This window comes from Mya arenaria, chromosome 15 (assembly GCF_026914265.1).
Source record: "Mya arenaria isolate MELC-2E11 chromosome 15, ASM2691426v1".
NCBI lineage: Eukaryota > Metazoa > Mollusca > Bivalvia > Myida > Myidae > Mya > Mya arenaria.
Genome location: NC_069136.1, coordinates 4,587,407 through 4,602,133, shown reverse-complemented (window position 1 = coordinate 4,602,133; position 14,727 = coordinate 4,587,407). Strand labels below are relative to the sequence as shown.

General features: G+C 35.3%; 1 protein-coding gene across 2 annotated transcripts; it reads left to right on the top strand.

Moving 5' to 3' along the window:
• Positions 1-4,910: 4,910 nt before the first annotated feature.
• Positions 4,911-14,441, top strand: LOC128218989 (F-box/LRR-repeat protein 6-like). Of its 2 annotated transcripts, XM_052926782.1 has the most exons (11): positions 4,911-5,049; positions 5,283-5,421; positions 6,139-6,275; positions 7,212-7,308; positions 7,787-7,991; positions 8,128-8,259; positions 9,889-10,011; positions 10,907-11,314; positions 12,151-12,180; positions 12,300-12,463; positions 13,548-14,441. In XM_052926782.1, the coding sequence occupies exons 2-11, from the start codon at positions 5,291-5,293 to the stop codon at positions 13,684-13,686; spliced, it is 1,566 nt and encodes a 521-aa protein (XP_052782742.1). In that variant the 5' UTR covers positions 4,911-5,049; positions 5,283-5,290; the 3' UTR covers positions 13,687-14,441. The 2 variants fall into 2 exon arrangements, with proteins under 2 accessions (XP_052782742.1, XP_052782743.1); XM_052926783.1 differs by lacking the exon at positions 12,151-12,180.
• The last annotated feature ends 286 nt before the right edge of the window (positions 14,442-14,727 follow it).

The following is a 14,727-nucleotide window of genomic DNA, read 5'->3' as shown; positions in this document are numbered from 1 at the left end:
TGTTCATGCGAACACATAACGTGTGTATGCATACATGTTAATGATAACACATAACGTGTGTATGCATACATGTTAATGAGAACACATAACGTGTGTATGCATGCATGTTAATGAGAACACATAACGTGTGTATGCATGCATGTTAATGAGAACACATAACGTGTGTATGCATACATGTTAATGAGAACACATAACGTGTGTATGCATGCATGTTAATGAGAACACATAACGTGTGTGTGCATACATGTTCATGCGAACACATAACGTGTGTATGCATACATGTTAATGAGAACACATAACGTGTGTGTGCATACATGTTCATGCGAACACATAACGTGTGTATGCATACATGTTAATGATAACACATAACGTGTGTGTGCATGCATAAGAATGAGAACTTACTGTGTTCTACATCTTACCGGAAATTCAAGGAAATAAATAACACCAAAAAACAGACACAATCAGGTAATCTGTATCCGGTTCGATTCCCGGCTCGGGTGCATGTGAGTTTTGTTTATAGTAAACAAGACGGACAACTTGGTTTCCTCCGGGTGCCAAGGTTTCCCCAACAACACAGGATTACACTCTATTTTAGATCTTGCCAAGTATGAGTCAATGTAATTTTCGTCACCATCGTTGTAAAATAATCAAAGTTTAAAATGATCTAAACATGAGCAGTTTCGAGTCACGGTTGCATTTAAGGACCGTTTATGCCCAATTTAGTGCGCTTGTATAATATTAAATATATGATATAAATATTATGAAAGTATTAATAACATAACTTAATAATTGATTTCAACTGAATTATTTTAGTGTATCGCTTAATTGAAATAAAACGTTTGTTACGTCGCCAATGATTTATTTCGTAAGTAGAAAATTACGAATCAAAACCAACAACAAAATTCACCAAACACTTGGTCGATATGAAAGGTTTGGTCTCTCACTAAGCTTTAAACATCGTAGATTAGTTAGTCCGAAGGTTAACATTATGAAACTTAATTAATACTCTTGCCGAAATATGTGTATGATTGAAATAGCTCAGCCCGCTGTGTATTCACCCAAAATAGCGGTCGAAATTAAAGATGCCCAGCGTACATATAAGAATATTAATATATACAAACGCAGTTGTAATACTTCCTGTGACCTGAATAACTGCCTTGTTTAGTGTTATTAAGTGATTATTAAGATGTGAAAAGTGAATTATTCTAGCAATCATTATTTCTTTGAAAATGATTAACATACCGGTTAAAATGGCAAAGACCCCTATTTATATCATGCTTTCCGGTAGTTTTTTTTAGAATTTTTTTCAAACAGTGAACCTGTCAATTTGATATTTTTCACTGTTTTGTAATTAAAGACCGCCTCCGGTTCCAAATAAAACGTTAGCGCGCACAGGGCCTTGAAACAGCAGTGCGTTCAGCTTCCGCAAACGTGAGCCGGGAACAGCTCGCACCGCTAACTACTATATTGACTGCCTTGTTAGTCGCAAACAGTTTTCAAAATGGCTGAATCGTCATCCCGCTAGACGAATTATCTGACGACAGTGTACTTGAGCATGTAGAAAGGAATATCGTTATTTCAGAAATGACGTGATGTGCGCAGACAACTTGGCGCGTTTTTTGAACAAGTGTAATTGAATGATTTTTAATTCCAATTTAAGGCTCACAATAAAAACATAAGAAAATGTTCCAGTGAAAGACACGAGAAATATAAATTGTTGTGCTCACTCGGGGAAATATATGACGATCTTACACTGTAAAAAAATATTCTCCATATCGTTATATAATGATGCTTATTACGACTAAATTATCTTTTAAAAACATATGATGAGTTCTTTATAATTCCTTACATTTGGTGTACCCCCAAACCTCCAGCTGAAATTTAAAATTAAACAACAAATGAGTCAAATAATTGACTTATATCCCTTTAAATCAAAATATAACTAGAAGTCTACACTCTCTTTATTGTCCCTATTTAGTCCATGAACATTCCACTAAAGAAACCAAGAGTATAACTCCATCGTGTCCCCAGCTCCTCACCGGCTTGCCGTCTACGTACAGGGTGTTGAACGCCATCCATGATTGTTCGGCCTCCTCCCTGGCGTCCTTCATTTCGGGCACAAGTCTGACGCGCTTGTCAACTACTTCCGGTTGAATCTGCTCGTACATCGGACGACCCGTCCCCGCAAACTGCTTCCACTGTATCCTTACTACGTCCCAATCCTAAAAAAATTGAATTTTGCAGCGATGTTGCTGATTTTACCCGCCACTGGTTGCCATGGAGACAGGTTAACCCGCTCAAATTGAATGGACTTGGCCGTCTTCTTCGCAAACTTGAGTGTATCCTAAAGGTGTTGGCGGAGCGTGTCTTCGGTGACCTCAGTTGACTCGTTGCCGGTGGAATTATCTTCGGAGATATTAGTAAAAATCAGATCGTTCCTCATAGATTGCGACTTCAAGTACGTAACATCGTCCCGAAGATCTTCCAGCTGTTTTTCCAAAGTGGCGATCTGCGCCGCCTCAACGTCAACCGAATCCACCTTGTCCTCTAGCTGCCTACCCGCTGATCTATACGCTCAATTTCTTTTTTATATTTTTTTCCTGCTGGATAGGACTACAGGAAGCTCATACAAGTATTTCACATGAAGCTTGTTAAGCACTAAATGCGCTAGAGTAGGGCCATTGTATGGTTAGCTTGATTTTTACCTTACAAAAGAGATGGACTTAAATTAAAAAGGCTTTGTAATTTTATTTGTGTTAAGACTTTTCAAATAAAATAATGAAATAAGCAATAGTGCTATCGATATTTGTCATATTTGAACTTTGACATATAAATGATTTTGAACTTGATTTTTAAATGCCTAAGTGCATCATGGAACAGTTATAGCATATATCCATAATAAAAATATAAAGATATGTGTGTTTATGCAACGTCGGGAAATAAGTACGGTCCGAAAAAAATATAAACTGCACGTATTCACGTTTATTTCATTCTAAAAAAAGAATCAAGAATATGTTTAAAGTTGATAACTTTTTAAGTATCAGCTGAAATAGAAGTGCGATAGGTTATATTAATGAAATGTATTTGAAAGTTAAGCATTCCATTTTGGTAGCGTATGAATCTCCAAGAAAGACGAAATAGCTAGATATGAATACAAAATATTTAAATCAAAATTTGACGTGATATTTCAAACATTTCAGTCCTTTGTAGAATCAGTCTTCCGAGAAACTTCAAGAACAAATTTACAGAATAAAAAAAATGAATTAATAACAATATCCCTTCTGTACTTGTGTACTGCTAAATTCTGCCAAATCAAAATGAATACCCAAAAATCTATTGTTGTGCTTATGTGACATGAAAACCCAGGCGTAAAATTCATCCCACCTCTAGACTCGTGGCAAGTTAATTTTTACCCATTAGTAAACTTTTACCCGTGATCATTTGCATTCATATGCTCATATTTGTACCTGCATGGGGTAGATTTGCCCATGCGGTCAATATTGTTATGTAAACGTAATATTATACTATAGTGTCAAACAGTATAACATTTACACCTCTTGGAAACAGCACCCTTTTGGTGTTCGCCTTGGGTTGGATTCATTTGGATAACACTAAGTCTTAAAGACATTTCATTGAGAGGAAACTGAATATAGAAACATATAGAGAACTTCATAAATCACAAAATCACAGTCGTTTGCCATTTTGTATATATATATGTAGCAAAACAGGGTTGAGCTTATGTTGAACGTAATGTTTAAAAAAAAAATCATGTGATTCTTTTATTTAGCTAAAAGTGTTCATGTGTTTTATATATCACGTCCATTTACTCAAATCCATATGAGGAGATAACTGATTTGTGTTTCTTCATCTTTGTCCTTTTAGGGACTTGAAAACATTAACTCATTAAAATAAGTTGTTCAAATTTCTGACATGCCTCTAGCTGTTTGTCATGCGGACGTTTCTTGGTTTTCCCTTGTCTATGGTCTCTCTAGGCGGTTAACAAACATATATACATATATTGACAGCCCTTGATCTTCTCTGCTTAATTATTATGTACAGGTATCTATTCCTATGACTCCCTCAGACTCATGTTTAAGAGTGTCTCAACGTGTATAACGTTCCAACGGTTTGAGGCTTCTCACTGCTGCAGATGCGCACTGATGCAGAGGTCTCTCTGTAGGCAGGTACTCGTTGAGGTATCATCCCAGACCTCAAAGTAGCCTTGTCAGTTATCTTTCTGGCTTGGCTTATGAGTAGTGGTGCTCATTAGAAACTAATACAGAGGTATCTTTGTAGTTAGGTCGGTTCTCTTTGAAGCTATTGACTAAAGTTTCAAAGTAGTCCTGACCAGTTCTTGTCATGCCGACAAGTATCTCAGGGGTTCTCTCTGGGGTCCAGCTGTCTAATGCTTTGAAGTAGGTCAAAGGCTTTGAAGTATCTGGGTCCAACTAGGGATTACACAAGTCTGCTAGCATCATATACTCCCAGCCTAAATAATAGGATGGGGGTGACGGTGTGGTATCGTTCGGTACTGGTACCCTACCCAGCTAGTAGATTAGTCAAAGGGAGATAACCAGGAACCAGGACCTGGGAAGAAGGGAGACGAATCCGAGGCATGAGGCCAGGAGCAAGATTGCTGTAGTTGAAAGTAAAAAGTTACTTTCTTAGACGAATATACGGGTTATGCAGATACCTTAAGGAGAGGTAATTGTCCCAAATAACCTATGCTTATTGGTATATTAAAGTAACCTGAAAGTCACCACAATATTATCACATAACAATTACTAAAGAGTAAAGTGCAAATTTGGTTTATTGTATTAATAGCTATCATGATAAGAAAAATGTTTTTTGAAGGGACGTAATCAATGTATAGTGTTGTTTTTTTTTGCTCGATTATATAAGTTGAATGTAACCTATAACACTAGTTTAACGACTTTGAATTATACTAGCGAATGCGGCGGTCGCTTACGTAGTTTGAATGTAAATATTTAAATGTTGCACAAGTTTGAGAAATTCAATTTCTTCATTTGTATGGCGTTTCTGGTGGTGGTAAGTAGTGCCTTTTTGATGAAATGTATATTTCCTTTATTTTCATGTCAATCCTCTGAAAGTTGATTTGTTTTTCTGACCTTTTGTCTTCTCTTTTCTTTCTTAGTTTCTACTGGCTAAAATTCACAAGTATGCATGTATGTGTTACTTTTTTGTGTATATACTGGCAATTATACTAATCGTGTGGTTTAAAGCTGGCTTTTGAATCTTACAAATACACTACATTTATCCAGTTAAAAACATGAGTAAGCGTAGACGTGTAAGCCGAGGAATCTTGGGTGTACCACGCCAGGGACAGATTTTGTTTTCGTTCCAAACAAGGGAAGGAGAGGAATGGCCATCAGAAGATGACGACTCAGACTTTTCACCAGGGTAAGCAACAGGTCTTCCATTAACCTGATAACACTCAGTATCAAAATTAGCCCATCAATGGACAATTATGGGTATAATCTTTAATTTTGCTCTCTAAAAGTGACAAAAATATTGTCAATATAGGATATTAACAATAATATTTAATGTGTCACAGTGAGTGGGAAATATTAAAGACTTGATTAATATATTGACCATATATCAAATCAAATCAAATTTTATTTTTAGTCGGTATGACATAACAGAGAAAACATTAGCTATGAATAGCTATTGACTGACTACGAAAATAGATTCCCCAAATTTTTGATTTGCAACTAGTAAAAAGTAGTCAAATTCTACAGCTATCAGTTGGTTTTCTCGGTACAAATGAATCAAAATATTTATGGTAATATAATATTTTGTGAATGTGGTGGCTAAGAAGATGTTGTCAATATTGTTGTCAGTTTTATTAATTGTGGACATGCTTCTTAAAATCACAAAAGTAGCGATTCAATTATACATATTTGTCAATTTAATTTTGACAATCAGAAAGTATAATTTTATATTCAATTTCTTTGATTTTATACTTCAATTCTCAATGGTGGTCAACTTTAGAAACATTATACACATTTAGATGCTACTTATTGTAAACACATTAAAACAAAATAAACTTTGCTTGGCACTGTCTTTCAACAGGAATTACCTGTTTTGCATCCGGAGATCATGACGTTTATTTTACAGATATTCAGATTCTGATGAAGAAAGAACAAAAACCCCAACTGTTAAGAAACAGAGAAAACAGGAGAGTTCCAAAACGTGTAAACCTGATGACAGTAAATCCATTATAGCTACCAGAACTACCAAGGGTTTAAAAGGAGGTACATGTAACTGCTTTCATATTATAAACAACATGTATATAATGGATATTTACTTTTAAATTAAAACTGAATGAAAGTTGTATGAACCTCTGAGCCTTAGTTGGAAATGTTAGAGGTAGATTTAAGAATTTTAGCCATGAAATTGTTAAGGATATTAACAAAATCCTCTTGTTTGATGTAAGCTTCTACAATTTTCTTCAGAGTTTTTTTTGAAGCATTAAATAGTAGCAGTGTTACCCAAATCAATGATTGCCTGCTGAATTATAGAAGCTCAACGTCGGAAAATTGACAGTAAATGGTGTTTTAGTATCATGTCACTAAACTTCACAATTTGAAATGACCAGGTATGCTGAAAATAAAATTTGAACTATCTGGGTAAACCACTTAACATGAGAGACAGTCCAAAATGGGCACAAATGTGAATATTGGATTGTCTTGTAACATAACTTCAACCAGTTTAAAATCTTGTGTTGGACTGTTTTGTTTTTGGCAGTTTACCATGACCTCATTATTTGTGTTAAAGTGCAGTGGCCACACACTTTGTTTAATTGATTATTTGACTCTCTTTTTTAATAAAGTTTATTTTTCAGGCAAAAAAATACATAAAGCAATTGTGTTTAGCCAGTTCTATCACTCTGGGTAGCATTTTTGTTTAGATAATTTCCTATTTTTACTAACAAAGCTTGATGTCCTTGTTATTCATGGTTCTTTATTTAAGTCTTGAAAGTGTGAGCCCCAAAGGCTATTTTTTGAAAAAGTATGAGTGACTGAGTCCACCCTATGTTAGTGCCGTAGCCAATGTTGGAGTCCAGGGAATTAAATATGCTAGTCTGTGAGAACACTAGTTATTGTTATAATTGTTAATAAAGCTTGCAAAAATCATATACTTATTTATAGTATAATTTTCATTGACATACAATTGTTTCCCCCATCAAGTGAGTGATGTGTCTGTGCCAGGACTTCCCCCCGAGCTATGGTTGAAGATCTTTATCCTGGTGGTACAGGAGGAGGGGGCATTGCCCACCCTGCCAAGGTATTTATTTGGAAATTTTATTAGTTATTTACTTTGAATCTGTGTATCAAGACCAGGGCTTTTAAAAAACGACAGTTTGCAGACCTGGAAAATATCTTTAGGTTGAGGTTTTGTAAAAAACTCATGTACAAAATTGATGTTTTGTCAAAACACCATCAATAACTTCAGTAAAAGTTCAGTCACTCATATAAAAAAAAAAAAAAAACACTTTTAAGAAGCTTTTACTTAAACCTGGGTCCAGCATCTTGCATTACAAAAGGTTCATTAAGTCTTGATTCAAAATTTATAGCCTTTTGCAGGGGAACTGTTTTGACAAGACGACAAGAGCCTCAAGCCCATATTCATAAATGTCTTAAGTCTGGGTTACAGAGTCTCAAGAAATACAAACATGTACAAGGAGCATATCTGTTTTATTAAGGTATAACTGTTGTGTAAAATTCACCCACAGTAATGTTTTAAGAATGCTTGCATATTACAGGCTTCGGAAGGTGTGTCACATGTTTGCAGAGCTTGTGAACAGACCGGAGCTATGGAGAAAAGTAGACATGAACTCAGGTCTCTACCAAGGCTGGAAGAAAATGAACGAGGCTAGGTTTAAAAAATTCTGTGAGAAATCCCTTACAGCCTGCCATAGTCTAAACGTTTCTGGGTGCCCCTTCATGTCTAAGACATGGGCTGTCAGTGTGAGTGTATTTTTTCTGGGCTTATATTCAATAAGATTTATTTTTCTTACAGATAGACAGGCTTCATTAAGTGTATAAGCATTTACACAGTGAAGTTACTGCAGTTTTAAAACTAATAATTACATGTATATTATAGGCTTTATGCCAGCATGTCGGTGTACTGCGTTCACTGAACCTGTCCAACTGTTCCAAGCTGCCAGCTGGCTCGATGGAGACTATTGTTCGTGCGTGCCAACACCTGCGTGAATTAGACCTCTCGAACACAACAGTATGAACTAGCTTTTTCAGTTCAATATAAATTTACAACTAACAGTCATTGAATAAGATTGTCAGCTTGCATTAAACTGGTATGAAAATGTAACAGATAGGTATTGAAATGGCCATTTTTTAAATGATTTTACAGTATAATTTGATACCATAGATGTTTATTTGCATTTACTTTAATTACCGGTAGCTTTTTTGAGCCACAAAAAGGATTGTTAATTTTAAGTTCTTATTTACTGCCATATGAAGAACATTAAGTATGGAACAAAGACAAATAGTTTGTAGATACCCTTCCAGATATGACAGGTTATTGCCCCTTAGAAGAGTTGATCAATAGAAGATTTCAGCTGTACACTTTTCCTGAAAATATCAAATGAATTGACCAGTCGCCAGTTCTCAATCTGTTAACCAATAATGGATTATTTTTGCAAATAGATAATAGCCTATGGTTGCGATTCGAATAGATTTTCTGTAACATCTTTCCTAACAACCTTGACAAATTGCAATAATTGGTATGATGCCTAAACGCATTCGACACTAACGGAGTGCTGTAAACCTGAGGAGCCAATAAGTTTTTAGAAGGGACAATTAGGTATTTGGTCGGGACTCTTAAAATTCAGCAAAAAAAACCCCAAAAGATGAATAAGTTTTTATCACATAATTTATGACTTTAGTTACATGTTTATTACTTGACACTGTGTGTAAAAATATCTATCAGAGTCATAAACATGTTGCTTATCAAATGAGCTAGCTCACTGCACAGTGTGTATCTGATTTGCAAAATCGAAAGTATAATGCGCATGCATGTTAAATTAATGTGGAAATACCTCAAAGAAGATATCAGAACCAGCCCAGAATATTGTCAAAACTAATGAAGAAAAGTTTACTCAACAAGCAAATCTGAAAAACAAAATTGCAATAGCACATAAAGAACGGTGGATTTTAAAAAAGAAGTTTTGATTGATTCCTTGAATAATGAAGTGACTTGTGAAAATGCAGGCAATTGCAATAAATTGGATCTTTTGTTACTGGGTGGAGCAGTCTGAAGGTTCTGACCTTAAAAAATCATGCTATAAGTGAGAGCCATGTAAAAAGAATAAGTGGAACAAAAAGACTCTGACATTGCGCAACATGGGGAAACCTAAATGCTATGCTAAGTGCCCCTTGATCATTGCTCCATGAACCGGTATGCATCAGCAACTAGAAAATTAGAATAAAAATTAGAATAAATTTCATATATTAAAGCTGCACTCTCACAGATTTACCATTTTGACAACTTTTTTATTTTTTGTCTTGGAAAGAGCAAATTTTTGCGTAAATATCTGCAAACCAATGATATAAGACTGCTGACAAAAAATCCCAGATTTTCATATTTCCGTTCGAAAATTTATGTTTTATGTTCAAGCATGTTCGTAACTAACGGTTTACTAAAAATGCTTAAAACATCAAATTTTGAACTAAGATATGAAATTCTCGGTTCTGATTTTCTGTCAGCAGTAATATAGTTACTGGCTTCCATGGATTTTCGAAAAAATTTGAAACTTTCCAATTGAACTGCTCTATAGCCAAATAAATTTAAAGAAATTGTAATACATTATGTTGTTTATGAAAACTCTTAAATGAACATTTTCAGCCCGATAGTGTTTCAACAAAGACAATTTCCACAATATCTGAGCAACTCGGGCAAAATCTCACTAGGCTCAGCCTAGCCAACAACCGACTTGATGGGTTTTCAAGAATCATTAATATACTTGCGGTAAGGCATGGTTTATTTTTCTTAAAAGCTGGAAATGAAGGGCTATTTCTGTCTCATCTGCAAAGTATGGCTGACACATTCCTGACAAGAATTGCTTTGGGTTATATTTTTGTATCTAATCAAAATCATTTGAATGTTTTGGTGTAGAGTATTAATCATTGGTATGTCATTTGCCATCATTGGTATGTCATTTGCCATCATTGGTATGTCAGTTGCCATCATTGGTATGTCATTTGCCATCATTGGTATGTCAGTTGCCATCATTGGTATGTCATTTGCCATCATTGGTATGTCAGTTGCCATCATTGGTATGTCATTTGCCATCATTGGTATGTCATTTGCCATCATTGGTATGTCAGTTGCCATCATTGGTATGGCAACATTTGCCATCATTGGTATTTGCCATCATTGGTATGTCATTTGCCATAATTGGTATGTCATTTGCCATCATTGGTATGTCATTAGCCATCATTGTTATGTCAGTTGCCATCATTGGTATGTCATTTGCCATCATTGGTATGTCAGTTGCCATCATTGATATGTCATTAGCCATCATTGGTATGTCATTTGCCATCATTGGTATGTCATTTGCCATCATTGGTATGTCATTTGCCATCATTGGTATGTCATTTGCCATGTGCACGGTCAGTAGATGATTCCTTTTGATTTTAGAGTCAAAGGTCCTGACACTCCTGACTGGCAACACCTTTTTTGTTATCGTCATTGTTGTTATTTATGTAGTTTGTCTAATGTGAGTTTTAAACTTATTTCATTTAATCTTGCATAAGTTACGTGTATACTTTGAGTAGATTAAAATTATATGTTTATAGTTAAAACAACACTTCGATAGCAACCCATTGAAATAATTCTATTTTTGGTGCAATTACTTTTTCAGCAAGAATGTCCAAACTTGCAGCACCTTGACTTGAGTAATTGCAAAGCACAGAATGCAATCAATATAGAACAGCTGCAATCAGCATTTCCGAAACTACAATCTCTCTACCTATCAAATACACTTCTTGGATGCAGCCATTCGACCCGGGAGGCAATTGATGCAAGTCAGGGATTCCCGCTCCTGGAAGAGCTGAGTTTAGCATGCCAGGATACTACACTGATCACAGAAACTTTTGTGTCAAGGATGTTGAAATGCTCACCAAAGTTGCGGTTATTGGATTTGAGGGGTTGTGTCAAGACTAACGTGGTGGGGTGCTTAAAAGACATTGAAGCAGATAATGTAGAACAATTGTTTTTGGGCAAAAGTCAGGCCAGCAGCTGTGAGGAGCTCCCACACATTATTAGAAAGGTATAATTTTATATAATGCTACATTTAGTTATCCCCTGCCGTAACAAATCTGTGAGGGGTATAGATTTGGCACTGTCCGTCCGTCTTTTCATCATTCAGGAGCTATTCCTATGAAAATACTGAAAAGAAACTAGTTTGCATAAGATTTATCTCAACGAAGTCAGTTGCACAAGAGTTATTGCCTTTAAGTTAATGTAAATAGCTAAAATTTGTCCAAAGTTAATTCAATTTATGTGAATTACATGTATTACCATAGTGCGTTGGCTCATGTCAAACAAAAATGGTTATTATAGTGATAACTTTTGGAGTTATTAGTTTTTGGCATCGTGTCAAATATATTTTAGGCCATCTGTTTTTTTTTAAAATGGGGGCGTTGGTTGACATTTTACATGTATTTCAATTTTACTTAGATCACTGTTTTACCATTGAATATGAGTTCATGCTCTTTCTTATTGCATAAGGGACCATTTCATGTGTTTATAGACAGACCACAAACATGACTGGAATAATCCTCCTTTTTACATATGAATGTTATACATTTACACTGTAGGTATGAATAAACGAGGTTCCTTGACAGTACCAGACCAAAACACAAATACTGATCCTAGTGCAACATTTTCATTTTAGTCAATAAGATTTAAGGGTCGGCGGAAAAGAGGAGGGGGGGGGTGCAGGGTTGAAAATCTAGTTTAAGTTTAACATCATGTTTTATACATATTAGTATTAAAGATATATCCACTTGTGGTGGTGCATTTGATAGCTATTAAATTAATTATATAAGTTGAGTTTTTAAATCTTGGCTTCAATTTAATATTCTGTATTCTTCTTTTTTAAAGTATTGCCCTACAAGAATCAGAACAAGAAAGGTATTAAGATCTATTTGCAAAATCTATTATCTGCTGTATTATTTGTAGACTAATAAACTTCTGATTGTATTTTGTATGTGAAGCATTTGAATGTTAATATATACAACCTTTGGTTCCAGTGGCGCCACAGTCTGACACACTTGGATCTCTCAGGAATAGTTGGTCAGGGGAGACTAATCAAGCTGGTAGATGATAGTCTACGGGTGTTACATGCCCGTAACACCCACACAACACTGCAGCACATTAATTTGAGTGGTTCGAATTGTTCAACCACTGCTATCAGGTGAGTGAATTATCAAGGGAGATTTTATTTCAATACAGTAGTAATATACCCCTTTCTGCTTCAACACAGCGTTGCAGCACATAATCTTGAGTGGTTCTAACTGTTCTATGGCTTCAGTAAGGTGACTGAGGTATCAGGGGAGATAACCGTTGTTTCTACATAATTTAATACAGCAGTTATATGCCCCTATAACACAGCGTTTCAGCACATTAACTTGAGGGCTCTAACCTGTTCCATGGCTTCAGTAGGGTGAGAGAATGATCAGGGGAGATAACCTTTGCCTCTATATAATCCAATACAGCAGTTATATGCCCCTATAACACAGCATTCCAGCACATAAACTTTCGGGGTTATAACCTGTTCCATGGCTTCAGTAGGGTGAGAGAATGATCAGGGGAGATAACCTTTGTTTCTACATAATTCAATACAGCAGTTATATGCCCCTTAAACACAGTATTCCAGCACATTAACTTGAGGGTTCTAACCTTTTTCATGGCTTTAGTGAAATATGTTTATGTATATTATCCCTTGGGCAAATACATTTCCCTAAGTGATTCGCTACAGCATGTATATTCCAGTGACAACACATTCCAGAACCCTTTTCAGAGTGTATTATCAAGGGGGATAATTCAGACTACTACATGATTTACTGTCAGTATGACAGTTATAACTGTCATACTGACAGTAAATCATGTAGTAGTCTGAATTGCTGCACCTTAACCCTTAACATGAGTAGCATAAACAGTTACTATTTGATGGTACTTCAAAAACATTTCTCATTAATGGATTCAGAGAAAGGAGGGGACCCCCCCCAAATTGGTTTACCTCTATTAACTTGGCAGGAGAATATGGTAGAAAGAATATTCATAGAAAACACTAATTAAGACTATTATTTGCCAACTTCCTTGGGAGAGTAACTTCAAACACTTATAAAGCCTGTATTTGTCTTGGGTTTCAGGAGTGACCCGTACACTTACCTGCACTTTTAGTTATGTCCTTAGGTTAAGACCCCTCAAAAGTCAAATCCTTGATCGGCCCTTGTAACTGATAAGAGTAAACCCAGTTTTGTATGCATGCATTTCAGGGAGCTGTTGACAAATTGTATTTCAATTGAAGATTTGAATCTAACATCATGTCGGGAGCTGGCCAGGGGAATCAAAAGGGAATATAAGAATCGAAGAGAAATGTCAAACTTGAAAAAGGATTTGCAGAAAAAATCTTAGAAACACGCTGGCGAAGAAAGTTTGGTTTGGTGTTTGTTTTGATTGGATTCGATAACAACTGAAATTAGAGGTTCAGCACTGTAATTACTACATGCAGGACTTTTTTTAAATTATATATTTTTGTACAAGATATTGTTTTCTGTTTTGAATAAAAATCGAATAAACTTGGGTATATAAGACTTAAATTATCTGCATGGAATGGAATTACATGTATTTTCATTTATCTTCCCAAGCAAGGGCGGTGTACATGGAATTTATTGAATATTATATTTTTCATCCAAATTGTAAAACTTAATTGTCAGTTATTGACCTAGAGTTTCATTTCTTGATGTTGTACCATATATTACAGACACACAAAACTGTAAGAAGAAAAAAACAACACATTTTTCTTTCAAGTGTGATCTCAGAGCATCTACCATCAACAGTCTACATTGTGCATGTATTTACTTTAAACTTGTTTAATATTTATGCAGTTCCAAGTGTATTGTAAAAATGTTGTATTATGCTTTTAACAAACACCATTTGTCTTCTGATATGTGAAGTTTTCTCTCAATGTGTTTAATGTTTTAATTATTGATTAACTGGATTTAATTAAATAAGTCCATTTATATCAGTGCCAGGGAACACCATCATCTATTATTGCCTGATATTTATCTAGGATTTACATGGACTTCAGGTTTAAATGGATCAGTTATAATTTTTATTGTCTGGTATTGATGATTGAGTTTTATACCTGATTAAACATTGAAAACTAATTGCCTGACTTCTAATATGAGCGTGTCTAGCAAGAAATCTTCTTAGACCTTCTGGGATATATCTCGAAGTCGTGCCAATACGAACTTGTTCCACTTCTAAGTCGTACCGGATTTAGAGGAAGTTGCCCCATAAATAAATATGGTGAATACAAGAGTTATCCTCTTATATCTGTAAGTTGTGAACAGCAAGGTTAACTGCCAATGAGGAAACAATGTTGTTCATTTCGTTTATTGATAATGGCGATTATACAAAGTGTTCTTTAATTGGCCTTAAAATCTGAAACAA